At 37.8% G+C, this 26,926-nt stretch overlaps 1 protein-coding gene across 1 annotated transcript in view; it reads right to left on the reverse strand.

Moving 5' to 3' along the window:
- The window catches only part of TRPM1 (transient receptor potential cation channel subfamily M member 1), an 84,561-nt gene that overhangs the window by 19,814 nt on the left and 37,821 nt on the right, over window positions 1–26,926 (reverse strand). Inside the window, exons 2-16 of the mRNA XM_086620004.1 lie at window positions 23,131–23,210; window positions 22,138–22,333; window positions 20,718–20,931; window positions 18,829–18,953; window positions 17,969–18,140; window positions 15,291–15,465; window positions 13,002–13,125; window positions 9,267–9,339; window positions 8,313–8,413; window positions 6,033–6,206; window positions 4,637–4,771; window positions 3,646–3,696; window positions 2,759–2,794; window positions 1,937–2,077; window positions 654–683 (exon numbers count right to left, since the gene is read on the reverse strand). Coding sequence (XP_086476130.1) covers window positions 654–683; window positions 1,937–2,077; window positions 2,759–2,794; window positions 3,646–3,696; window positions 4,637–4,771; window positions 6,033–6,206; window positions 8,313–8,413; window positions 9,267–9,339; window positions 13,002–13,125; window positions 15,291–15,465; window positions 17,969–18,140; window positions 18,829–18,953; window positions 20,718–20,931; window positions 22,138–22,333; window positions 23,131–23,210 — 1,827 coding nt within the window. The remainder of the gene's footprint in view (window positions 1–653; window positions 684–1,936; window positions 2,078–2,758; window positions 2,795–3,645; window positions 3,697–4,636; window positions 4,772–6,032; window positions 6,207–8,312; window positions 8,414–9,266; window positions 9,340–13,001; window positions 13,126–15,290; window positions 15,466–17,968; window positions 18,141–18,828; window positions 18,954–20,717; window positions 20,932–22,137; window positions 22,334–23,130; window positions 23,211–26,926) is intronic.

Below are 26,926 nucleotides of genomic sequence, written 5' to 3' on the forward strand. Positions count from 1 at the left end.
ATTATACTTTTTTTTTTTTTCAGAAATAAAAGCAACTACCTCCAAAACAGAATGAGTTTTTAGGCATCATCCCAGACTTGATTCTGATCAATTCAACATTTCTGCAGACACACAAGTAATTGCGGCAGGGCTGGATCCAAAATTCTGGATCAGCTTTACAAAGCATGGTGCCATCACAGTAGCAAGGATGTTTTATAGCCGAAGACAGCATCTAACATGTCAGAAAACTTTGTTTTTTCACTCCAGTTAAATGTTTTCTTTATGATAAAACCTCATTTATGCATAAATTGTTACTTCATGGTTAAAGGGGATTTGACTATAAGTAGTACTGCTGGATCACGTTCTCTTTTCAGTATCATTGATGTTCACATCTGAATGATTAAATCTACAATATATTCCAACATAGAGTATGTTATTAAATAATAGTGCTAAAAACTGCCTGAAGACTATTGAGCAAAGCTTTAAGCAGCTCCCAAGATCTTACCTATAAAAAAAAGTCAGAAGTATTTCACAGGCTGTTTGCAAAATGGAAGATCCTGTCTAGCTGAAATGTACTTTAAGCCACAGTACTAGTGAAAAAGCTAAGAGCAAGAGCAGAACTGTACCAAGAAATGCTCTGATAAAAACAGGATTTTACAATAAATCCAACTTACCTCCATCCCTAGCAGTTTAAGAGCTTTTGGCTGAATATTAAAAATAGAAAAGAAAATCAGTTAGATAGGAGGGAAAATTCAAAGACCAAACAATATCAAGGAAAAACACATTTTCCCTTACATATGTACAATATTTATTATTAAACTTACTCGTCTAAATAATTGTACCAATAATGGTACAGTTAATTAATATCCCTCTTAATTGGATTTGTAGGAAGGCAATAGGTTAGAAAATATTTTCCATCCTGCACATAAGTGAAATATTTTGATTCAGATGGAAGTGTTAAATGAATCACTAAATAATAATACTGAATTAAAATCACCACATGGTCACTAAAGCTCAAAAAAAATAGCGCCTCTAAGCACACACAGGGTAAAGATACCCATAGAAAAGAGTAAAAAATATTAACAGATCTTCAAACCTCTCACAATTTCCCATTTAAAAAAAATCCCTCTGTTCTATTGTGAAATCTCTGGTTTACATTTTATGGAAAAGGTTTATGTCTTTGTTCTATCAGATAGTACAACACTACATATGTACTATATATTTTCTACGGAATGCTTGGGCTTTGAGTGGCCTTCTGACCATTTGTGGGGCTAGTTTCCTAGTGTGTTTCCTAATATGGGGCTTTCTGTAACTAGTATAGGAAGCTTCACTTGACCTTCAAAGCTGAACCAAACATATAAAGAAGCTAATGAAGAAAATTGTTCTATTTACTTAGAATGGACTTTTCAACAAAGCAAGGGCTATGCTTGGTCTTCTTGGGATTGCTACATGACTATGAAATGCTTTAGTGAGATTGCAGCGGCTTCCGTAGGATAAGATTTATGCTCAGAGCAGTTTTTTACAGGACTTGCTGTAACAGGTTCACAGCTCTTCTGTATTCAGACTAAACTCTCTGCCTTACCCAAGTTAAGGCTGCTGTTGGTTACAATTACTTATCAAGAGGCCTGGCTTGACCAATACAAGGTCAAGCTACAGCTCAAGTAGGAATAAGTAAATAAGCAAACACCACAGTTAGAAATGTTTGGATTGTAAACTACTGAAATGGGAGGAAATTCACCTCCAGATCGATGTATTTATCACCTTTTGGGTCTCCTATCCTTTAACATAGATGTTTTACAGGTTCCTTATATAACTTTGCTACCAGTGTTTTCAACTTTGGTCTTGCAGCATTTGTTTAGAATTTGACATGCAGTGTTTCACAAAGACAAAGAAACAGAGCATTACTTATTATTTACCATCAGCACGATCGTCATATTCAGAATGAACTCATTCTTACCCTCTTTGGTCCAAATAAATTATTATAAAGAGTCCGAAAACTTTTTCGAGTATAGTTGCAGCGATAAGCTCCACCCATGAGATATTCAAGTACAAGACCAATATCTATTAGGCTGATATGATAATCTGGTGGAAGATTTCCCTACCAAAAAAATCAAAGAAAATCAAAATAAGCACTTAGGATAAGAAAACGTAACATACATTAAATTGCCTGGCTAGAAATATCATCTCATGTTTAAATTGGCACATTGGTATTATTTACAGCCACTGGTTTCAGTCTCTGAATATTTGTAGAAAACTAACAATAACTGATTCACATAATGAACATTTTTGGGGGCCAGATGTTTTTTTGTTGTTGTTGACAGTACTTATAGTTGAGGACAAATTTTCATTTGATTTACTCATAGAATATGTCAGTGTCCATACAAGCCTGAGTTGTCTGCAAGGGTTATATTGATGGAATTAAATAACTTTGTACTGATTATCATTAATCTAGTATAAAAGCATGACAATTTCAGGGTGAGTATCAGGCATATGCTACATTTTATGGAAACTTATACTTCATCATAATATTATCTACAGAGTTAAGAGTACAATGCAGAACATGATTTAGAGTAATGTGCTGCCCAGAATCAAAGAAAAAAAGCAGACTATAATTTCTACTGTTACACTTAAAAACCAGATAGCGGTACTGGTTCTGCTAGGAACATGCGCTGAGAACTGTGCTTCATTGTTCAAGCTACATCCTACAGCAATTACTGATTCTACAGCACCACTGAGCAGTTGCTACGATGAACAACTATATCCTAAACAAACATGTCACCTCCATGTTAACCCAACCGAATCCCCGAGACTGCCGCTGCATGAGTAAGCCATGAAAATGCAATGAAAAGGAGGAAAGACAGAAAGTGGAATGCAGAAAAGCATTAGTAACACTCAAAAAGACAAACACTGCATGAGAAAAGTCTTAAACTATATGGCAGATCAATATGAATTGTATTATATGAATTAACCCGGTACTGCGTAATTCCCACATTTAAACCTTCTGTGAATAAATGGGAGTGTTCCTTGCAAAAAGGAATACAGGCTATTTCATGTAGCCAAATTTCACTGAATAAAAGCTCCGACAACCTCAAGGAGAGCAAATACAACAACAAATCTTACAATGACTCTATTCACATATAATGAAAAAATTGACACGCAATGGAAACAAAAAAGTAACAAATTTAGGACTTTCAGCACTGAGGAACAGAACAGATTTTCTCCCAAGTAAAAGTAGGATTGCTTGGGAGAAAAGTAACTAAAAAACACACAAGGAAACAAACAAAAGGGAATAAATTCTGTGCTCATGAGCGGGGCTTCCAGTCAAACTAGCAGGCCTTTCCTTCCACTCTACCTTTGCAATGCTGCATTGGGAGCTGCTTGCAGCAAAAAACAGTATCAACCCAAATCTCAAACAATATGTTACACTACTAGGAGCTTAACTTTCCCTTCCTTTGTTTTTAAATTACTAGAAGTGCAGTATAGCCATACTCGATTTAGACTGACATCACTGTTCATCACAAGAAGTTATTTAACTTTGCTTTTCTTATCATCTACCGTCTGATTTCAAATGTCTGCTTTCCCCCATGCTATGCTTGCTTTCCCTGTTGACTCACATGGCTAATGTGACCATGCAAGTGTAGTAATGCTGCTGTTAGTTAAGCTTACCTTTTTCACATCTCTGACTAGCAAATGCAGCGTATTTGGTGGACCCAATCTCTGAAACAAAAATCATTTCCGGCCCATTAGAGCTTCAATTCTTCAGATTTTTTGCAAACACAAATGTAATTAATGATCTGGCACTGTAAGCAGAACTTCAGGCAACAATGTGCCATCACTTTCTGCAGGGGTGAAAAGAAGGAACTGGGCTACAGTGACAAACACATTTCTATTGAGAGGGGTGTGTAATCCCTTTCTAACGAACCTTTATGTGGTGATTCGAGTCACAGCAGTTTATGGTATTGTACTTGCTGCAGGAGCCATAAAGGGACTGGAAGACTAGACTGAGGTTATATGTTGTATGAATGCTGCCCAAGACTACCTGCCACTCGAACAATGGAAACAAAGCCTAGAAATAGTTATGTTCCAGATGAATTTGCTGTCGATTGGTCAGGGAGAATTTGAACAAAAAAGCACGATGTTCTATGGTTTTGGGAAAAACATTTTGCTTTGCTGGGCCGCAAGGAAAAATGACACTGACTCCTGCAATGTGCTACGAATAAAATTACCATGTAAGTACTTTGGCAAATTTACATGCTTTTTTCAATAACACTGAAGTATATATACATGAAAAGCAACTGAGATTAAAAGTAAACAACCACTACTGGCTGCTATTAAATTTTTACTATCTACATTAGTTCTTTAAGTGTTCTGAATGTGCATTTTAAATATATCACTGTATTTCCACAACAAACTGCAACAGCTTCTGAAAGCTGCTGTAGACTTATTAATTAGGAATATGTATATGTAGGGAAACAACAGGACACTATACGTAGTAGCAATGGTTCCTTTTATTGTCCATTGAACTTCTGTGTATTGCAGGGCTCAGAGCTTTTTGGTAAAACAAGCATATCCCAGAACGAGAAAAAGAAAAAGGGCACCCCTGTTAAATATAGTGGCAAAGATATCACAGGGCATTTTATTATTCCTGCTTACTCACAGTATTATAAAGTTCTTCCAGTCGAGGAATAGTGAGGAAGTGCTGCATGTTCACTCCATTCTCAATAAGTAATTTCACGAAGTCCACTCGATCCAGAACCAGTGCATCCAGCATAGCCTGCTCCAGGGAATTCACCTGAATTGCAGAATGGAGAACGTGAGACTACATGAGCACAGAAGAGTCAGTTGGCCAACAACCACATTTTCATTACTTAGGATATGCCCAAGTTCCCAAATATGTTCATTAATTCGTAAGAGAAAAAGAATTTAGAAAATGACATTTTACCCATGTGCAAGTCAATGTAGACGGTAGAATTTCCTGATGAGGTCTTGGGCGAGAGGAGGGCAGTGAAAGAAACCTTTAGCAATACAACTGCAGCTTTCAATCATTTTGTTTAGTATTTGTAACTGTATCAGGCATACCATGCTTGACACGTTATGTGAAAAAGAGATTTACTTGCTCAACATGACAGGAACCAGTTAAAATTTAAGAAAAATGCACTGTATACATTTAAGAAGAGGGTGACATAATTTGCCCTGATAACTTACATAGGTATTATCCAGTCAAACTGCTGCCTCACAGAGAAAAGGCAATGTATAATGCAGAAAGACTAAAATCATTTGGGAAGAAGCACTTCCTCTTCCTGCACCAACTTAGCTTTGTCTTTGGAAAACGTTGGTCAGGAAGGCTAGTGGATCTTCTCTTAATACGGTCTAAGGGGTTAGAACCCAGCAAGAGAGGGGAAAACCGCTTGAGCTGCAATCCCCTTGACACACGAACTTTAATCCAGACAACAGAACAATCTAACCTACTGCAACTGGAAGATAGATTACTTAGAAAAGGAGATCCACTGCCTTCAGTGGATAAATAACATGTACAAGGAAGGATGAAGATGTTCATTGGTGTTCTTATTTCCTTCTGACAAGTGCAAGGAGGAAGATGCAGCAGATAAGCACTGACTTGTACTGTTGTGGTATGGCTGCATGTGGTGCACATGGGATGAGAAAGGGATTCCTGGCTCAAACACTGAACAGCATCCCTGCAGAATCTACTGCTGATCTTGTGAGAATATGCAAATAAGCATTATACAGAACAAAAACATGTATTCTACTTCTCTCTTTGTACCTCAGGATAAAAAAAAGAATTCTTCAACAGTTTTAATACAAATACTTTATAAGGAAGAAATTTTTTACATTGAGGGTGGTGAGGCACTGGAACAGGTTGCTGAGAGAAGTTGTGGATGCCCCATCCCTGGAAGTGTTCAAGGCCAGGTTGGATGAGGCTTTGAGCAATCAGGTGTAGTGGAGGGTGTCCCTGCCCATGGCAGGGGGGTTGGCACTAGATGATCTTTGAGGTCCCTTCCAACCCAAACTATTCCATGATTCTATGATCTCACCCAGTTCAGGAGTTCAAGCTTTCTTGGGTCTGTTTCTTCTTCTGGCTCTTCTTTTCCTTTTCCTCCCTTTTTCTTCCCTTTTCCTTTCCCTCTGGCAGCTTTAGTCTGAGCTGCTGGAGATTTCTTTTCCTTCTCAGGAGCTGTACCATCAGGAGCTGTAAGACTTCCTAAAGGCTGTATTTAATAATGCATTAGAAATCTCATTGATTGTACAGCGACTATTTCATTGAATACATTCCTATTGAACTCGTTCCCCAGACACCACTTCTCACATGCAGTAGTCTAATGCAGTCAGTAACACTGAAAGTCAAAATAGTGAAGTAAGTAGACTGTGAAGGATTTCTCTTGCAAAATAAAATGAGTGCGAGAGGACTAGGAAGAGACAATACTCAATTTTGTGACACTAAAGTTTCTTTGCTGTCAGTGAAAGCAACAGTTGTCAAAATAAACAGCAACAAGCAGGATAAGGAGCTGGACAAAAAGAGCTTAACAAGAACGTTGCATGATGCCAAATAGCACCCATACTGCAGAGGCAGAAGGGAGAGGAAAGAGAGAGAACCACTAACCGGTTCATTTACATTCTGCAGACATTTCTGTTTATACTTCTTCAGATACATTTACTCTTGGCAACATCCTTCCACTTTCCAACCCATCTATCCAAGGCAGCCACACATGCAAATAACTTGACGCTACTTGTTTGTGATTTGGAGGCTTAACTTGCTCCAGCTAACGCTTAGGTTGTATAGCCTCCATGAACGTGTAAACTGGATTACAACTATCCGTGCTCCGCACAAACAGCTACAGAACCAAGCCTTCAACAAGGTTTGTTTTCTGTGGTTTTGCTCGTCTTTAAAAACTGTTCTCTGCCTAGCTACCACAAATCCATTTGTAAGCCTGGACAAAACTGCAACTGCCAGCTTGCAGCACACGCTCTTCTGGAAGCAATCGTTATGAACTAAAACCGACAGTGAATCGCAGTTGGTGATGCTGTTGCCATGGACTGTTGTGGAGTATGAGTATGAAATAGGCCAAAGCTGTAACTGCCTTTAGTTGCTGCATGGTACCTCTTAATCTAACCACAATAATATGGAGATTGGAACATTCCGTTCAAATAAATGTTTTATAGTAATAATACTTCATAATCTTTAGGATGATTACATCTTCTCTGTATAGGCATTTTAATGAACCTTGAATATTGGAAACATCCCATTACTGTAAGTGAAGGAATAAAATAGCGTGTGCAGCATGTGCATATTTAAATTTTTAAATTTAATTATATGGGCTTCCAAATGAAATAAATCTCACCATTATGTATAGCATGCACATGAATAGTGCTCCTTTGAGTGTCATTTTACTGCATAGTTTCAGGAAAGACGTCTAATTAAAAAATAAATAAATAATTCTTGCACTTCATTCTTACTGCCTCTTTTAGGTTGGTTTCCTTATGACACTTCATAGTAATGCAACACCAGATGGTTCACAAAGAAAGTAAAAAGCATCAATATGGTGAGACATGAAAGTGGTTTAAATAGAGGATTTTAGTTACACAGATTAACAAAGCCACTGCAGTGTCTCACCATTGACTTCAACTAGTGCAGCATCAAACTCCAATCATTTCAGAAAGAAAATCCAATTTCAGGACCTAAAGCTTTACTGAAGGATCTGCTGCTTAGTTCATTTGGCACAGCTCTGCCTACCAGAAGCCTGTTTTCTGCAATGGTTTCTTTCAGTCATCAGATTTGCTCTGTTAATCCAAACAGAGGTTTTCACAGTTGCTAGTGAAGTGAGCAACACAATTCCTTCTAAGCAGCTCCATGGATTTCCTTGCCACATACCTTAATAGGTAGCTGGGGACCTTGCCAACTGCTAGCACGTGTCGATGACACAGTCAGAAGTCTAGGCAATGCTAGTGCATCACACAAGCTCACTGGGGGTGACCAGGACTGCTAATGTCCAGCTGTATGTAAGACCACAGACTGTTTCCAGTAAATGCCTTTTTTTTTTTTTTCTTTCAAGTCCCACAAGGAATCTTAAATAAAGTTATTGTTATGCTTGTCGTGAAATTGCTTTTCCTCCAAAGTTTAAATAATTGCTAAATATTTGCAAATGGCAGTAAAAGGAAATCTCAAAACAAAAAGATTTAATGAGATATCCTACCACAGTTCAGCATAAAACAGAATTCAATACTGTTTCTCCTGCCAACAAAAGCCAAGCTGTGAATATTCCACCATTTATTTTAAATTGTTAACAAACAATATGACTAGGAAAACTTTATCTTACTGGCCAGTGGTGTCCAAAGACAAAGATTTGGCTGCGTGCAATGTCTACACGATTCCAGGCCAAAGCCAAACTGAGCTGGTCTGGAGCAGATGCATTGGTACCTAAAGAGAAACACACAGATGTTTAGTATTTCATGCATGATGAAACAAGATTGGAGAATCTTCTGTAATTCACTTCTCCAAGAACTAGAAAACAGCAAGCCTGACTCTGTATCACACGACCATTAGAATAATTCTACCACAAAGCAGTGGATTCATCAGATCACTTTATAGCGTTTTCCACCTAACTCTGTAATCCTAATTTCAAAAGGATTAACCAGATTTTCTCCCTTTTTTCCTTAAAGCACTCACATTGACTTTATATTCTGATGCTAAAGACAGAGATTTAACTGTTCTAAAAGACTCCTCCTCTCAGGTCCTCTGGCTGATGCTATAGATACGAGTACAGCAATTCCTCTGTCTCCTAGCTTTGGGGACTCTAGTGATCCCATGTTGAGCCTGTATGAACTACTATATACCTGCAGACAGAAAACAGTTGTTTCAGCAAACAGAACAAATTCCAAATAAACATGGAACTGATCCCAAACTTTGCCCTAACGCTTAAAGAGCACAATCTGGGATCTGGAAAAATCCAGTCTTTTAATTTTCCCACCTTTTTTTCTAACTTTATTAATATATGCTAGAGCTGCAATAAAATGTGTTGAAATATCAGTAGTATAGTTGTTGCAGCATTCCCATCCCAGGCTTTCAGCTGAGGAAAGCCACACAAAACTTTCAATCTAGATTTTATGCTTCAAATTAATCTGAACCTTAAATCAAGCATGTTTGGGTTACTGGTTAGAATCCAAGCAAATTAATCTAAGACTTAAACATTGAGAGTGAACCGCAGACAGTGCATAGGACTGTCTTGTTGTGATCAGTGTCTGCATCCTTCCTAATTTCTTGCAAAACACACCTTTGAGGAGAGCCGTTAAGATAGACATCTCAATGTCCTGTTGCCCTTCAGACCCCATGCGGAACACGGTTATCTAAAGGATAGCAGAAAACCAAACACACAAAATTACAACACATAAGAGAGAGGGACTAAACAAGTAGATACAAAAAAGAATAGAATGTTAAAGCTTTATTATTTTCTAAGACTTGAGATTTTTCAAAAAATACAGTTCCCTTCAATTTTTCTTTGAAATTTAATTTTCACAAAAGCATTTAATTAAAGTCTTTCAATAAAGTTATCCTAAAATATCCTTGCATTGGTAAACGTGACAAACTTGATGAAATTCTTCACCAAACCCATGAATTTTGAAAAGTGGTGACAAAACTTCCATGCCAAACCGATTGCTTTCTGACAGTTCTATTACTTTCTAGTAGTAATGGAAATGCTAGTTACCTGAGATAACTATCACAGCATTAATTTTATTGATGATAACACTCAAATATTTTTTAGTTGTGGGATATGCAACATACCGACAAACAAAAAAGCAGAATCAACTAATAAAGAAAAGCAATTCTTTCTAGTCACATTTGCTTAGTTTAGTCCCTTACAATTCACTGATTTTAAAAAGCTTAGCCACTGAGCTACACATCAAAAGATTAAAGAATGACCTAATATTCCAAAAGTTATGTTCACTAGCTATAGCAAGTGTGTAAAAATGGGTGTCTACTGTCTTCAGCATCTCTGAGTTTTACAGTTGCTGAGGTGCTGTGGAGGTGGGGCAGTCTCTCAGGTGAGGGGAGGAAATGCCCAGGTGCCAGTCCAACTCCCTCCCAAAGCTGCACTCTGGTTAGCAGCTTAGATATTCCTAGCATCTTAGAGGCTTGGATATAGCTACTGAGATGTCAAGAAACTTCTCAGCCTTTCTCTACTGCATAGGAAGTCTGAATGTGTCCAAACCCAAATACATCACAGCCTCTTTTTCCTTCTACTATGATTTTGTTGTTTGGATGTTGTGGTTTTTTTTGTTATTGTTTTTTAACAAAATTTGCTATTCCATCCATGCTCAGTTGTTGAAAGATTGATTTCAGGATTGTGGTAAAAATCTAGCCTTCAGAATGCTCCATTACTTAGAGGTCATGGCTCCACTGTCATTTCTGCATGTAAGGATGTCTTCCATCTTTCTAGGAGGGGAATAAAGACAGGAAATGCTACAGTGATCTGGTTCAGCCTCCTTCTTCCCAGCCCTGGAACTGAGGCTATATTTCTTTTCTCTAGTCTCACAAGACCTTTCCAGTACCCATCTTTTACAGTCAAGCAGTTCAAGCAGTTGATTTTGCTGTTCTGATCAGTGCTGAAAACAAAACAGAGTTACTCACTGAATTGGTCATAAAAATGTCCAATCTGAGATGTCAATAGAAGCCATCAACATATGCGTGGAGCTTAAATTTTTCTGCACTGGGGTTTTGTACTTCTATCGCACTAGATCCTCCATCATGTTCCCCAATTTCTTAGTTTTATCAAAGAGGAAGAAGACGAACTTTCACTATGAAATGCAAAATAAATGCATTTTCCCTTTGTCTACATTTCAGCGTGCTCTTACAGGTATCTGTTTACTAGTACAGCACTTCTGTTTTACTAGATAAAAGGACCTTGCAAAAGCATCTGTTCCCTTGCCCCAACTGTCTTACATACTACAGCGGAGACATCCAAAGCAGCAGGACTTCCATCCCTGGAGACGTTCAAGGCCAGGTTGGATGAGGCCCTGAGCAACCTGATCTAGTTGGAGATATCCCTGTTCCTTGCAGGGGGGTTGGACTAGATGACCTTTGAAGGTCCCTTCCAGCCCTAACCATTCTATGATTCTATGATTCTATGATTCTACGTTAACTAAGATAATACTGAATGCAGACAAAAAATAACAAAATCTTCATTTTCCAAAAGCAACTCCTCACAGCAGATGCTAGCATTAAGTATTGGGAATAGCAATTTTCTCAACAGTTAGAACAGATCTTGCATGAATGCAAAGACACACGACATTAGAAGAGAGAAGAACTAAAGGAAAAATCTTATTAATTAACAAGAAAGCAGGCAAAATTACCAACAAATGCAAACCATAATATATATATATGCTCCAGTTCTGAAGTAAGTATGTCAGGATTTAGACTTTGATTACTAAAAATTACATTGTATTCACTTCCTTTGCTCCAAATCTGAGACTGGAAATGCAAACACTGGCAGCTACTACATGCAGTATTGCCATGGCAAGTAACAAGCAAATACTCCAGGGAAAAGACTAAAAAAGACTTCCCCCCGACCCTTTTCCATCATACTTCTCTGGGTACCAGAGCAGGATTTATTATTTCTCATAAAACAACTAAACAATTATGAACACTCCTTACTGAAAAAAAGCAAGAACTGTAAGGAATGCTACATTCAGTTTATTGTTTATTTAAAATTTTAAGAAGAGTTTCACATCATCTTTTGGAGACAGTATTAAACTTGGGAAGACCAGAGTTTAGAGTTTGTCTCCAAGCTGACCAAAGACAGAAACTGTGGGCTCTCTGGAAGGAAAACATACTTAGTTTTAAGGGAGAATGAAACATCACTTTTTTTAAGAACTTAGAAGACATTTCTTCTTTTCTCAGCCTCATGGGAAAAGTTTCATCTGTCATTCAAATAGTTTCTTTATAGCCGCTCCTGTTATAGGTGGCACTTCCTTAGTGATACAATTAGGCATCCTGAAGAATGAAACTGCCTTACATTTCATGCTTAAATTCAATAGCAGTTTGGTTATCTGATTCTCTATACACAGTCTGAGGAGAAGTCTGTGGTAGTTGTCTCTTGTTTCTATCTAATAGAAATAGACAACTTTAGCAAAAGAGATAAAAATATCAGTCATATCAGTTCTAGCTGCAATTAAAAAAACCACAAAAAATCCATCAGACTGTTCATCTGCTATTAAAACAGCTGCTTAGGATTTATATGAAAGAATGATATGAAATTATACCAGGACTCAAGGGAGAGGTCATATTCATCAAAATTCAGTAAGACTATTAGTCAAAGGAAAACACTCAAAGATTCAGTTGGGTTGCAAACGCACAGGCGCAGCAAACACAATTTAAAGACACTGTTCACAGATGACAGATGTGAATGTTAAAGATTTTCTTCTCCTGAACACACTTTTTCCTGCAGCAGGGATATGGCAGACAGGCAGGAATCCGACTGAGTAGAATAGTATATAGAATAGGTCTGCAACAAGCCAGGATCAAGCAAGGCTGGGATCTTCAAGAACACTTAACGTTTCAATATCTTTTGACAGACCTGAATAGCCCATTTTACCAGAATGAAAGGCTGCTAAAAAATAACTGTCTCAGAAGACCAAAACTGTGCTGATGCTCTCTGAATGCTGACTGCTCTTAGGAACCTTTCTTCAATTATTTTTCCTTTACTTTCTGCAGTGATCTTGGTTTTAGTGCATTTATCTCAGTGTCTTAGTTTGCCTTGCAGAAGTCTGTGAAAAAAGACTCCTATCAACTTACACAGGAGAAGAATCTGAAATTGGTTTTAGAGGCTTTCCAGAAGACAAAATCTCTTTCTTGCCCTATACTTATAAATGAATGATTGTATACATTTACAAAGATATAGGTAAGGAAAAAAAAAAGGTTAAACTATCACCCTGGGAGAATGGCACTTGAAAGTACTCTACAAAGTTTGGTCACAGAAATTATCTTTGTGAACTACTTTTAGGACACTTACGAGTTCTTTTTTTTTCATGCACTCCATAAGAATGATGAACAGCTGATGAGCTTGATTCCTGTTGTAGTTAAAGGTTTTCTGGATGGTAACTAGAAGCTGGTCCCTAAGGGATTCGCTTATTATCCTAAATGAAAAATAAGACATAAAAGAAGACATCGCCAGAATTATTATGTATTCATAAGGCTTGCTGTTTGGGAAACAATTTTTCATCCACCAGTCCAATGACTTCATTTTGAAAATAAATGAAAACACAGTATCTTGCATTCAGTACAGGTAAGGACTTCATGAAGAGTTAACAGTAATCAGGAAATTCATACCAAGACTGGCTCTTATGCACCTCAGTACCTCAGCATTGATTTAAAAACTGGCAGGGAACTTGAACTATCCTTTCACCCTGGAATATAATGCAGGTAGCTCTTACTCCTGTTATATATTATAGATATACTTTCTTCAGGATTTAAGCAGTACACCTTACAGGACCCCTACCTTTGCCTCTAAATGTTGCAAGGCCCTTTGCATATAGATAGAAAAACAAAAATATTCCACATTACTGATATATGACCTTGGTTATCCTCTATAACAGATGACTTAAATTGCTAGCGTTATCAGAAACCTCATAATACCCAACTGAGAAACAAACAAACAAACCAAAAGATGATTAAAGAAATTAGATTAAAAACATTCTAGAAGGGTCAGAAATGTTTGATCTCTCAAAGCAATCTGAAGCAGAGCCCTTCAGTCTTCATCTATTTCCTAATAAAACACATGTATTTTCAGATGATGGCAAACATTACCAGCAGGCTTTCAAAGCTGAGCCTGCAAAGTGCAATAAAATTCAAAGTTCATTGTGAGAAAATGATTCTTTTAGAGAGCAGGGCTGACAAAAAATTCTCATTACAGACCTGCCTTACCAGATGGACACATTTATCTCATCGTAATTACTGGAGAGGAAAATTACACACTGCATCATGTGCACTGGAAGAGAAAGTCATGCAGTGAGCAGATCCCAGACAGACTGATCCTGATAAGCTCTTGCAATTACCTATGAGCTGACAGGAAGGATGAATGAGAAAGGAAAAAACAAACAAACAAACAAAAAAAAACAAAACGAAAGAAGGAAAGTTTGATCGAAGCTAAGGAGGCTTGGTCGACAGAAACAAAAAGAAAGTTGCTGAATCATAAATACTGTTGGTAGGATTAAATACGTACTATGCGTAAACAAAAAAAAAAATCCTGCATCAGAACTGCTCTCCTAATTCAGCAAATAACATCTGCACTGCTTGACAATACTAGTTGTCTGCTTAATATTTAATCCAAGCTAAGCTCCAACTTCAGCCAGGGAAACAGGCTATTTCTTCAGTGCAAGACGTGTCATACCCTAATCAAGACAATATACTAGGCTTTCTCCTGAATCTGGCTACCAAAGATAAAATCCTGATATTAACAATGACAATGGGGAACATATGTTAATTGACTGGGAGATGCAATATTTTAAATTAAAATACAATACTCTGCTTCCACTTGGAGCATTCGTCAGGACAGACCTTTTACTCTGCAGAACAGATGAGTACAGGCTTTGTGTCTTTACACTAACCATACTTTCTATCGATCAAAGCAGCAGACAACCAACCATAAAAATAACAGATTTCAAAAAACTTTGGATTAGGAGTGACTTTTATAGATTCATTTGGGCAATAGACAGGAGGGCTATGGAGCAGAATTCTCTAGACAATATCCTCCACTCTGTTGATGACATCAGGTAGCGCTGCCCTGAAGAACTACCATAGATGCAAGAAACAGCAAGAGAATGGAAGGAAGCCCAACATTTTTTCAGCTGGTCTGGCACTCCTGGAGAATGAAGCTCATTCACACAGAACACTTGAATCAGGCAGTACAAATTTTTCAAATACATGCACTAGTTAACCTCAGGCCTAGCCTGAGAAAAAGAGTAATTTCCGGGAACCACTTGTTTCTTGCTTCTAACTCACCCAACCCAGCACCAAGCATAATGCAGCAAACTTTGATGGAGCTTGTATGACAGTGTGCTGCACTGAGAGCAAGCTTATTTCAATGGACCATCAAACACATTCCAGGTGGTAACAATTGCTACTCATTAACGCCAGGGCTAAGATCAAACAGGCAACAAAAGTTGACTGACAGCAGAATGTCTCTGTTAGTAGCATTTTGTCCCTGAGGGTTTTTTATGAAGCTCTCATGAAGGCAAGGCATATAGTCGTACATCATCCTCCTGATCAAGACACAGCTTTGGTGAACATCTCAAAATCTTACCCTCCTTCTTCTGAATACTTGTGTGCAAATGACAGAATATCTGATGCTCGTCCACTACCATCACATATCACGACAGGGAGAGGGGGTTCTTCTCGTAGACACTCTAAAACTATGGAGATCACGTTAGGGCCCCCTTCCACTATGAGCCCAACTACAGGAACACCTTGCCCCAGCCCTGTAAAAAACAGAAGAACAGAAACAAAAACAGAAGTTTCATTGAAACTTAGTTTAAGAAGTTGAGATATTATGAGTGGATGTGAATTCTGTGTTACAGCATCACTTCAAATCAGAGCAGTTAGGAAAAATGATGGCAGTTTCATGGCCAACACCAGGAAAAACGTCCGTATGTCACTTCATAGCCCCAAAAGGAAAAGAGTACGATGTCTCTCTGCCCTTGCTTTTGCATCAGCTCCATAATGATCATTTATTCACTCAGTGTTGGTGAACTGTTTGTAATCTCTTTTGACAGACACCATGTACAGATAAAACAGCTAACATGATTCTTCTATTACTTCATTAGTTTCACTGTTACTTAGGTGGCTCCCAACTACTGTCTTTGATGCTTTAACTCTTCGTTGGTTACCTACAGGAAGACTTCAGTAAGGGGACATAAAGCTATGCTTTCTCCTAAGATAAAAAAAAAGAAATTAGTGTCTTTATCATGAGGCTGAAATGGCTGGCCGATGGAAGAGACGACAGCTGAGCATCCCTTTGCTGTCCCTGCCTCACTGTGATCTCCAGGCATAGGATGACAAAGGGAAGCCCACAGGTCACATGGTCTCAAGTAGCCTTGGTCACAAGATACTTGGGGAAAGGAAGGACAGAACATTACCTGAAGGCTGACTAATCCCACTATTATAAGCATTTCATTTCAGTTCTTGATCTGTAAAATGACCAGTGCTTTATAAAGAAAATGCATGTTTTGCACAGCTGAGAACGCGTAAAAGAGTTCGTATTTTCAACCTTAATTCCTCTCTGAAGAACAGGAACACCATGCACAGTAACAGCAGAAGCTTCCTGACATCCTCCTTTCAGTATACCCCAGCTCTGATAAGAAGGAGTTACAGAGCATGGGCCGGCCTGCGTATCCATGAAATCCTTAGTGATTCCTGCTGAGACTTCCAGAAGAGGTGCCTGTGCTTGAAGTGATTAAAAAGAAACAGAACAACTCCCTGTATGTTGTTACTAGTAGGTGTACTGCAGCCCTTTACAGAACTCTTAATTCCTATGTGTATTCCCAACTTTGCCCTTCTCACGACAAAAATCACGAAACACTACTTAAATTAGAACGAAAATCCCCAGCCCCAGTGGTATTGAAATAAATGACAGAGAACATCTGGCCTCTGGGCCCTGACTTCCTTATCTTCCAAGCCAGAGCTCCCTTTTACAATGTTACCACTCTCCCAGCACTTCTGCAGAAGACAAGGATGAAAAAAGCACAGCTAACCTTAGTTCTTTCTAATGTCTGTGGGCAACAGTGCATGACAGTCTCCACACTCAAAGGCAAGGGGCATAATTTTGGTGAGTTCAGTTTCTTACGCTTACCATAGGCAAAATCAGTACTTAAAGAATGTCCAGCATGTTTAGCTATTTTGTGGCTGATCTCTAACTGCGCCTTTTGGCTTTACCTGGCACTCTACTTCATTTTTCTGCTCTACACGTAAGAGCACCTCAATCCTTTTTGAAATTTACTTTGTAGAGTTCAATGCAATTGTCATTCTGAATGTTTGTTTTTTCTTATTTGTATGGGCCTACACAGGTTACAACGGCATCTGTAAGAAGTCAGAAAGGCAACTGGTAGAACTGAAGTCTATTGTTCAGTAGCTCTTAATTGAAGCATGGATTCAAAGACTGTTAACGTTCTTGGGACCATTTTTAATTAGTGTTTGTTGTGTTGTGGTTTGTTTTTTTTTAAAGTTGCTGGAAAACCACAGCTACTAAATTTTTGTATTTAATCTTTAAAAAAATATTTTGCACAAAAATGCTAATGAAAAAATGTCTTTTAAAATAATATTTTTCTAAGTAATGACAAAAAGAATTCTGGAAAGTTGCTTTAGAGAGGCTGTAGTAACTGGCAGAAATTTTAAAACCACACAAAACTCTAAATATGAAAGCACTGATATGAAGTTATCTTGATAAGAGCTTCATTAAAAATCAAAATCCCAGCTGAGTTTATCTGGAAAATCAAATAATTTAGATTGTGATATTTCAAATGAAACAATTTCATATAAAAGAGAAAATATAATAGTAGTACGAACATTTGGAATCAGAAACCACTGAGTTGCACAGGATTCCTGTAAACAGGAACTGTTCAAAAATCACCCCATTCTGTGTATTTACTGACACTTACGAATTCTAACTGGAAGCGTACAAATTCTTTAGATTTCCCTTTCCTTAAATTCTAACTGCTCTGGAGCTTCTCCTCACTATTATTTGTCCACTTTTCTTCCGCCCTTTATGCAATCCTTACTTTCCTGGGTCTTCCGTGCTGTTAGATGTGGACTCTTTCACCACTTATCAGACAGCGTATGTTCTAGCTTAGTCACACAGTCCTGATCAAATTCCTGCTAGACAGAGCTGGAAGAAGCATTTAATTTCAACACATTGAAATACTGCAAGCCCTTCTTCCCTCCCTTCCCTTAAGCCGTTATGTTTACGGTTTGTCCCACCGTACTTACGTGTGTTAATTTTCTGGAGGGAAATGTGTTTTTCCAGCTGACGTCGTAACTTTACTTCAGCTCCATATTTACCGAGCGTACCATTGTCTGCCAGAATGAAGTGGGTATGGGAACTGTTGAGCACAGAGAGCTTACTTAGAGGGTTTGACATGGTTTGGTAAACCCGTGTTACCTGTGTGTCAAAAGGATAGACGCACTTAGATTACAACTAAGAATTAAACTTGAAAATCCCCCACGCTGCCCAACAAACCATGAGGAAACAAATCAACCAGACCTTCATAACCAAAAATAGGGGAGAATTGGAAATGAAGCTTGCTTTTACATTCAAAACTTGCACTCTTCACAGCAGTGTTTTCTTTGGAGGATGACAGTCACATCTGTACACCCTCCTGCATGTTCCCCTAAGCTCATTAAGGTACTCTCCTTGATCACACACTCTGTTACATAATCCTCTTACTGCATTAGAAAATACATTCTCATTTGGAGCTCCTAGTCATTAATCTGCCACTGCAGAGTACTCATCTACAACAAATGCCTGTCTTGTACACATAAAGGCCCTTACATGATTTATAGAAGTCTCAGCATGTCACACTGAAGTTAGGACCTAAAACTCTGTCACCACAGAGAGTTCTCTACTACTGAAAGCAACAGAAACCTCAGTAGCTCGGTATTTACTTTGAGGTCATATATGACAACCTGACAAATGTATTTAAACAGCTTTTCTTTAACAAGTTGTTCCATTTCAGTTCTTAGGCATGCTTTAGAAACAGTTAAAATATTAACACTCCAAAGAGATCAACAGTGTATTTTGTTACACAGCTGACATTGCTAATTACGCAGGAGTTTCCTTAAAGACTTACATCTTTTCCTATCAGATCTTCCTTGTTTTCTACAATGCCCCACGGTGCAATTCCTATGGCACATATTCGTCCTCTGGATTTCGAAGAATGATCTTTCAAGGCATCTCCCACATGACGAATGACACCTATAGGTACAATTAATTTAAATCATTCTTGACACTTTTGAGAGATCACTAAACAACAGAATTTTCTTCTTGCCTCTCATGGAGCTACCTGCTTTTCCAGATTGCTTTCACTACTAAACTGGTCTCTCTACTTTAAAATAGAACATGCTATGCAGACAAACCCATGCTTTTATTTTGTAATAGTTGCACGTAAATCCTACCATTTTTTCACATCCTTGTTCTGAATTCAATAAATTCTTTGAAAGACTTACCCAGCTACTTAACTTGCCACAGTGTAATACGTACCATTGTCTGGAATTATATTATTCATCATACACAATGCTAAACACATGTGGAATGCTATCATTGGGGTCTGAGCAATAAAAAAACCCCAACTCTGTATTTACTGAATAAATATTTTTTCACTTAAAAATTACTCTGAATAGCAATCATCACCTTCCCTTAAAGAAATTAGACATTTGTTGTGAAACGAAAGTGAAAGGAATTAATTCTTATCTTACACAGTTGTCTGAGAAATAACTTGATATAAAGATTTATTTCAGCTAAATAAAGATATTGTTATGGAAATAATATAATGAAAGTTTGCATCTGATTGTTTTTTAGAAATCACTCGAATTGATATTAATATAAATGAAATGAATGAAAAAACAACTGGTCTCAAAATGTAACAATATATAGGGAATCATCAAAACAGCTATTTTTCAACATGTCTTTCAAATTTTGGGCATGATAGCAGACGTCTTTTTTTTTTGACAGAATCCAGGAACAGTGCCAAAAGCCTCCTGGTGGAGTTACGTGGAGTTGCTGTACAACTGATCTTTCAGATATGGTCAAAAAGGGAACACAGAAACATAAAACTGTTTTAGGTGGCCAGATGACCAGAGGAAAATACAAACAGGAGACTGCAATGTCTTCAAGTAGACACATTTACAACTGACTTCAGGTTTGTGTTTCAAGATTGTCAATGTACAGTCTTTCATTTAAGAACGAATGTCTCATATTACAAGATGAAGCATGTGCATGTGTGGTGGTGGGTGATCCCATGGAGACAGTGACTCAGGGACATGGCATTTAAAGTGGGTTATCACTGATCACTAACTCTCAGAGAGATCACACAGCCTAAAGGCTAACTCGGTCCTCGGCTGCATGAACACAGAAGTGTCAAACGGAAGCAGAAAGGATGTTTTACTTTAGGGATTAAAAGCTTCATCAAGGCACTGTCTCAAAAATTGCAGCATCCAAAATTCAAGAAGGCTGTTAAAAAATGCGAGTTCAAAGCAGAGGTGTGATAATGACTGAAAGACTGGAAAACATGCTTAGCGGGAGAGTTTTATGGAACTCAGCCTGTGCAGTTTGACAAAAGTGCCGTGTATGAAAACACACTCACGAAATATACTTCTACTAACAGAAAGATCTTTGTACCCAATGACAGTAAGAAGCTGAAGCTAGGCAAATTTGGAGTAAGAGATTTCTTCAACCACTAAAAAAAAATTATATAACCAGTGGTAGATTCCTTGCTACTGAAACCAAGGATGAAATTGTTTTTTCAGAGGAAACACTAAGTAACACAAATCGATATTGACCCAGGAAAATGTTATGGTCTGGGCTGGGTAGAAGATTAACCCAAACAATTACAATGCTCTTTTTTTGGTCTAGTGGCTAATGACTCATTCATGTAGACGTAAATTTTCTGCCTGTGGGAAAGATTAGTGAATGAACATCACTGAATTCTTAAGTAAACTAGAAGTGCTGGTAATTGCTTACCTGTACTAACACCTCCAGTGAAAATCCAAGCTCCTGTGGTCATGGCAGCCTTTATCAGACCTTTTCCAAATACTTGCTTTAGTTTAGGTTGCATTTCAAAGTTCTGGAGGCCTCCATGAACAGAGATTAAGAGTTTAGGCAGTTCCAGTTGCCAGTCTTTCACCATGAGATGCAGCAGAGAATCTGGTTTAGTGTCATACGACACACGGACATACTGCAAAAAGCAATGTGTAATATTGCAACTCCATCTGCTCCGTAAATTGTCTATTGACTGATCAAAGTGGTCATATTAAGCCTTCCACCTTGAAGAAATAGTTTTACAATTTTCAAGCAACACATTATTAAATTTCTCTGCTGCTTATAATTAGAAAAAATAGGTTGAAAGCTTTCACTTTGCTATCAGAATTTACGATTCATTTCCTGAATTTTGAAAGCACCACTTTCCTCTCTTCACTTGCAAAACTGACTGCAATCAAGTGATCCTAAGCTCTTATTACAAATCTGCATTGTTGGAAGTCACCTATTTAAAATGACTGAAAGGTGTTTTGTGTAGTTCCTAAAACCTCTGGTTTGACTGCAAAACAGAAGCAATGACCTTCGTAAGAAATAGGAGGCTTACGTTACATTTTATCCCATTCACTGTTGATGTACCTATTTCTGCCTCCGAAGCAATGGTTTGCATTCTTTCCAGTTTAGTTCCACCATTGTGTTTTCTTTTCAAACTACTACTCTATCAAAGAAAACTATGAAATAAATTAGTGCTTATTTCTGCTTTAAAAACAAATCACCAACAAAACCCACTAACCTTTCCCATACATTTTGCACAAGTTTTTGCAGTGTGCTTATCTCGAGTGGCAGTCTCAGCAAAGGGGTAAGAAAGCAAATGAGCAAAGAAACAAATCTAGGTTTGGATTTGTCCAGAAAAGAGGCAAAACAAATATGTTTTGCAGAAGCTTGACTTGCTGTTCCATTGCTAAGAAAACTCAGTAGTCTTTTTTCCAGCTCTATCAGGCCTCTGTCTTTCAGGAAGGCAAGATTAATTTCTGTTTTTATTAGACTTCAAACCTGAGGAAAAAAAACCTCTATCCATGCTGGGTTATTTGGTCCGCAAATCTAATACAAACAGATGAAATCTTGGGCATTAATACATGCAGCTGCCTCCTTAGCTGATTATTTACTGACAGTAACTTCAATGAAACTATTTCATCAAGACATTATAAGGTGCTTTCTAAGTAGGTATTATTTTTCTCTTGCCTTTTCTCTCTCTTTCTGTTTTTGAGCATCTCATCCACACTCTCTGAGACAGTGAAGAGATCCTCTTCGATTTCAACAGGTGAGTGAATGAGTGAGCTGGAATCCTGACACATATCTATTAAGCTAATATACCAGATGAACACCTTAAGTAGCCTAGGCTCCTTACCATGGCCTTATTTGAATGTCCTCCTCCCTGGAATTCAAGGTTTCCATAGGCATCAGTTGGATACGTTTGGGTGTGTTTACTGACAGACCATTTCTCTGGCTGAGCTTCCACTTGCTTTGTTTCTTCTCCATTTTTATTAGCTGTTATACTTGGAGGAGGTGGAATATGTTGGTTAATGAGCTGGCCACAGCAGCACCTGTAAATTAAAATTTGAAGCGACTTTGATTACAGTGTCTTCAAGATTGGCTGATGATTTTTTTTTTTTTTTAAAGAAGAGAAATTAGATTTTCAACTAATCATGCTTTGCTCTACACGAACCATAGAAACACCTCTTAAGCCATCTCTATTGCATTTGTCTACACAAATACGCCAGAATTACCAGCCCACAGGTGTTTCTTAACAAGCAAAGATAAAAAATTTCACTTCACTTCTGTAATACACTGGAAAGCTGTTCTAGGCTAAAGGACAAGGAAGGAGGACGAATGCAGAACAGGAGCAGAGACCATCTGTTTCTTACTCAGAGATGACAGCTAGCATATGACAAACTGTTATGTTATCCAAACAAGCTGGACCACAATTCAGCCAATCCATGTGGTAGCAGTAATATTAATATACGGACTAGAGAATTCCAGTCTCCCTGTATAGAATGTTATTGGTAGTGTCATATCAACTGTGAAGAATGGTACTACTTACTTCACAGTGCAGATTATTGCATTCTTGCTTTCAGAATTCAGTATGAACTTACGCTCTGGTTTACAAAGCTAGGAACTAACAACTCACTGCCTCTCCTGCTGCCCAGCCTTATCTCTGTATGACACATCCCATGGCTCTATATAGACTTGAGTGCAAGCATGTCCTGCACTTTTGTTACCCTGTCATCTCCCTTTCAGAGCAGTGATTAAACTGTATCTCAGTTTCACACGTCTAAAATCCAAATCAACCAGTTTCTTCAGTATTAACCTTTTCTGCCAAAACAAAATTTTCAAATGTTACCTGCTAATGTCTTTGCTGTTGGCAATTACATAGACGCATTCTCTTTTTGAAAAGGTCTTCTCTATCCAAGCCTTTTGACCCTTAAAAGGGAGAAAAAATAAGAAGAAATGTACTGAAATATTTCTGCGTGGCAGATACAGTAATATTTGCCTTCTGTTTTCAGCTACTGTTTTTAAAAACAGCACTAAATTCATTAAATCACTTTTAAACACCAGCTACATCCTCTCATGAAGCAACTAGGTGATGTGAATTTTCCATGACTTGGACAAAATGCAAACCTCAAATGTGTGTAAAAACCTTTATGTGCAAAGATGCTGGTCTTGAAGTTACAATATTTATCTGAAGGTCTACCAACAAATGCAGCTGCTTCTTCCCATTTTTGTAAACAGTAAACGGACTCAAAGCAGTACAGAGAAACAGCGTAAATCATGACATAAATAGATTAATAGTATTTACTCCAAACAATACTTTAGAATTGTTCTTTTTATATAGAAATTGCTTCCCCAAAACTTTGCCTGCTTGATTATCAATCTTAAAAGCATTTTTTCCTGTTGTAAACCAAGTTCCTGTCATTTCTAAGGCATCTTACTCTTAAGGAGATGTGTCTCAAGAGGAGGCATTCCTTAAACTGAAAGCACATTTGACAGAAAAAGTACAAATTTTTCAGGGAGAAAAAGTACAAATTTTTCAGGCGTGGTGTATCTGTGAAATAGGAAAAGAAAAGCAACTTCGAAGACTAAATAAAATTGTGTTGGCTTCTTACTATGTTTGAAAACCAGAAATCAGACCAAGCTCACAGCCATTTTAGAAACAACAATGCGTAGACAAGCTAGAACAAAATCATAGATCTGTGCAATGCGGTTAGAAAGTCTGTTGCAGAAGCGTAGTGCAGTTGAGTTTGGGAACACTGAAGGGAGTGAGTTCAGACATAGCTTCAGGCCAGAGTTTCCCAGTTTCTTTCTTGCAGACCTCAGGCCTTCTATGTTTCTGCAACCATCAACAAGGCAAAGTATCATCATGATTACAATAATAAACCAACACTCAGTGGTAAATTTTAAAAACTGAACTCAAAAGCAGCCTTTTAATTTTAAAGGAATGAAAAACGTTAAAAACTCACGATTCGATGACACCGATAACTTTGCCTTGCTGATGAAAGCTGCTTCTTCTGAGTTTGAATTAGGGAATTGTGTCTTAATTAATTTTTCAAGTAGCAAGCAAATTTCGTATGTTTTGCTTTAGTTTCATGGAAGTGAAATGAAATTTTTGCAGAGACAAAGCTAAAAATTACATGAGAACTTCCAGGGTGCCTTCAACAAAAAAACCCCAAACAAACAAAACCCAAAAAAACCCAGGCCTTTCCTAGAGAAAGAACAAAAACCTTGCTGATTTCCTGACTGAAGAAAGTCAACTGCGGATTTCTGTCAGATGAATGCTCTGTCAGCCTGTCTGCTAACAGCCTGGAGACTGGACTAGCCCCCTAAGTGCTGCACAGTCTACAGCATGATGAATAGAGGGTGTGGTAGTTCATCTTTTTTTCTTGTGTGAGGCAAGAGCTGTCTCTGCAGTTCCTTTGTTTGTTGACTTGTTAGTTCCTGTCTGGCTTCTTTGTTTCCTCCATTATGTCTGAAATAATAGGAGACTACTTGAGGCTCCCTCATTGCAAATAATTGCAAATGAGTTGCAAACCCAAGCTTCCGCTTCATTAAAAAGCTGTCCATAATCAGTCCAGGTACATAAATGTTTGCCTCTTTCAGGTGCCTCTGAGCCAAAATGCCTTGATGGTCAGTGGTCTGGGAGATCCTGCACTTCTGCTCTCCACTGAAAACTTACCGATTTACCAAGGCAGAACCACCTCACTTCATTTTAAAAGGAGTTGCTTGGGAGCTCGCAGCACCAGAGAGAGAGGAAGAGTAAAGAACTCATCAGACGAAACTTCATGTAGTTTGCAATGTCACTTGCTTCCTGAATGACAGGCATGTATTTCAGGTAATTAGCATAAAGAGCTTGATTATGTAGGAAATTTTGAAGCAAGAGAATATTAAATTTAATATCTAAAGGCCATGTGATTTGGTCAGCTTTCCTGTCTCAGTTCCATACATTCCTTCTTCAAATGAACCTAAAAAGCCTTATTTTATAAGTTCTTTTTCTACGCTTTCTGGCAAAGCTTTTACAAGATGACAAGTTTTAGCAATAGCATTATTAGAAATAGAGCTCAGAAAATGCTTTAGTTTTATAACATCAGAGTCTAGTTACTGAGGCGCAATTCTCGAAAAGCACAGAAGGAAACACTCAAGACAGGGAGATCCATGAGGCTCTGTGGGATGCAAAGGCAGTCAGTTACATCAAACAAATACTGTTTACCTGTTCAGAACCAGATTTTGCTAATTCACAGGTATTCAGGCTGTTCAAATAGTCAGAGTTAAAAATAGTCTACTTGATTGGAATTATAGTTTTTTGAAATTAATCCAGAACGAGACAGTGTCCAAATTCACTGCTGTTTTACAACGATGTCCAATGTTGCTACTCGTGCTTATACACACCATACTAGCTTATGACCTTTTATGTTATAAAATGAACTTAACAGGAACCTGCTACAGTTGTTACATCATTTATTATATATTTTAATTTTTAATTAATTTGAGTTTTATTATTATTTTACATATTTTAAAAATACTCACTTTTTTCCCTGAATAAAATTTTAGACTTCTGTGTGGTCTCTGATAACTCCTTGACTGAGTGACACAAATGCCCAAATCAATCCCACAGTGCAGGAAACACTCTTCAAAATATAAATGGTAACAGATGCTGCACATTTAACTGTTCTGCAGTGAATACTGGAAAATGCAAGCTAGAAATATCGAAACAGCTTGGATTTTTACACCACGTCATTGAGTACCGCTTTACCTTATTCCTTGTAGTTTACCAAAGAACAGAGTTTGCTATTTTGTGTGCTTCACGTAAAAACAGTTAATGAACTGCTAGATTAAGTCACAGACTTAAGATCTGTGTTTGGAAGGAAGCTTTCACATTTTGGTATCTAAAATGAGCTCTACAGCACAGTTGAGCTCTCAGCTGTGCAGTCGTTCTTAAAACCTCTCTTGTAGGAGGTCTGTTATCTTCTGCTACACCAAAAAAACCCTTACATACTCACACCTAAAAACCCCGTTAGAAATCAGTCCCTATCGGCACTACAATTGGACAACACATTATGCTCTACTGGCTTATTTTTCTGCGCTAATGAGAGGAAGGCAAAAGCAGGCATTACAGATCAGGGAAATAAAACCTCAGCATATTTGGTCAGCCTTTGAAGTTTCACTGCTTTTGTCTATTTAATCTGCTTAACCAAAGCTTCATTATAATCCAGTGCAAGTACTTGAGCAGAAACACTCGCTGTCAGAAAATGAGCACTTTCCCCACTTACTTGATACAGATTCTGTACTATTCTCTCTCTGGATTGAAATGTATTTGGTTTCTTGAGGAAAAACGTAAGTATACATACTGTCTCTTGTGAGTTTGAAAAAAATAAGCACGTTTTAACAACCTTGGAATGGATGAATTGTTACAGGACTATGACAGATAAACTACAGTTTTCAGACCAACAGCCAGTGGGAGTATTAAGCTGACTGACAAACAGTTGCTGCCAGCAAGATTATGGCACTAAAAAACACTGCCATGTTTTCCATTCACCTCTAAGAAACAAAAAAAGCAAGATGCCAACTTGCTGATAGTAGTGAAGTTCAAATGCTTGTTATTGCAAATCCTGTATGTACTAATCAGAATCTAAATTAAAAAAAAA

Source organism: Tauraco erythrolophus, chromosome 14 (genome assembly GCF_009769465.1).
Source record: "Tauraco erythrolophus isolate bTauEry1 chromosome 14, bTauEry1.pri, whole genome shotgun sequence".
Lineage (NCBI taxonomy): Eukaryota > Metazoa > Chordata > Aves > Musophagiformes > Musophagidae > Tauraco > Tauraco erythrolophus.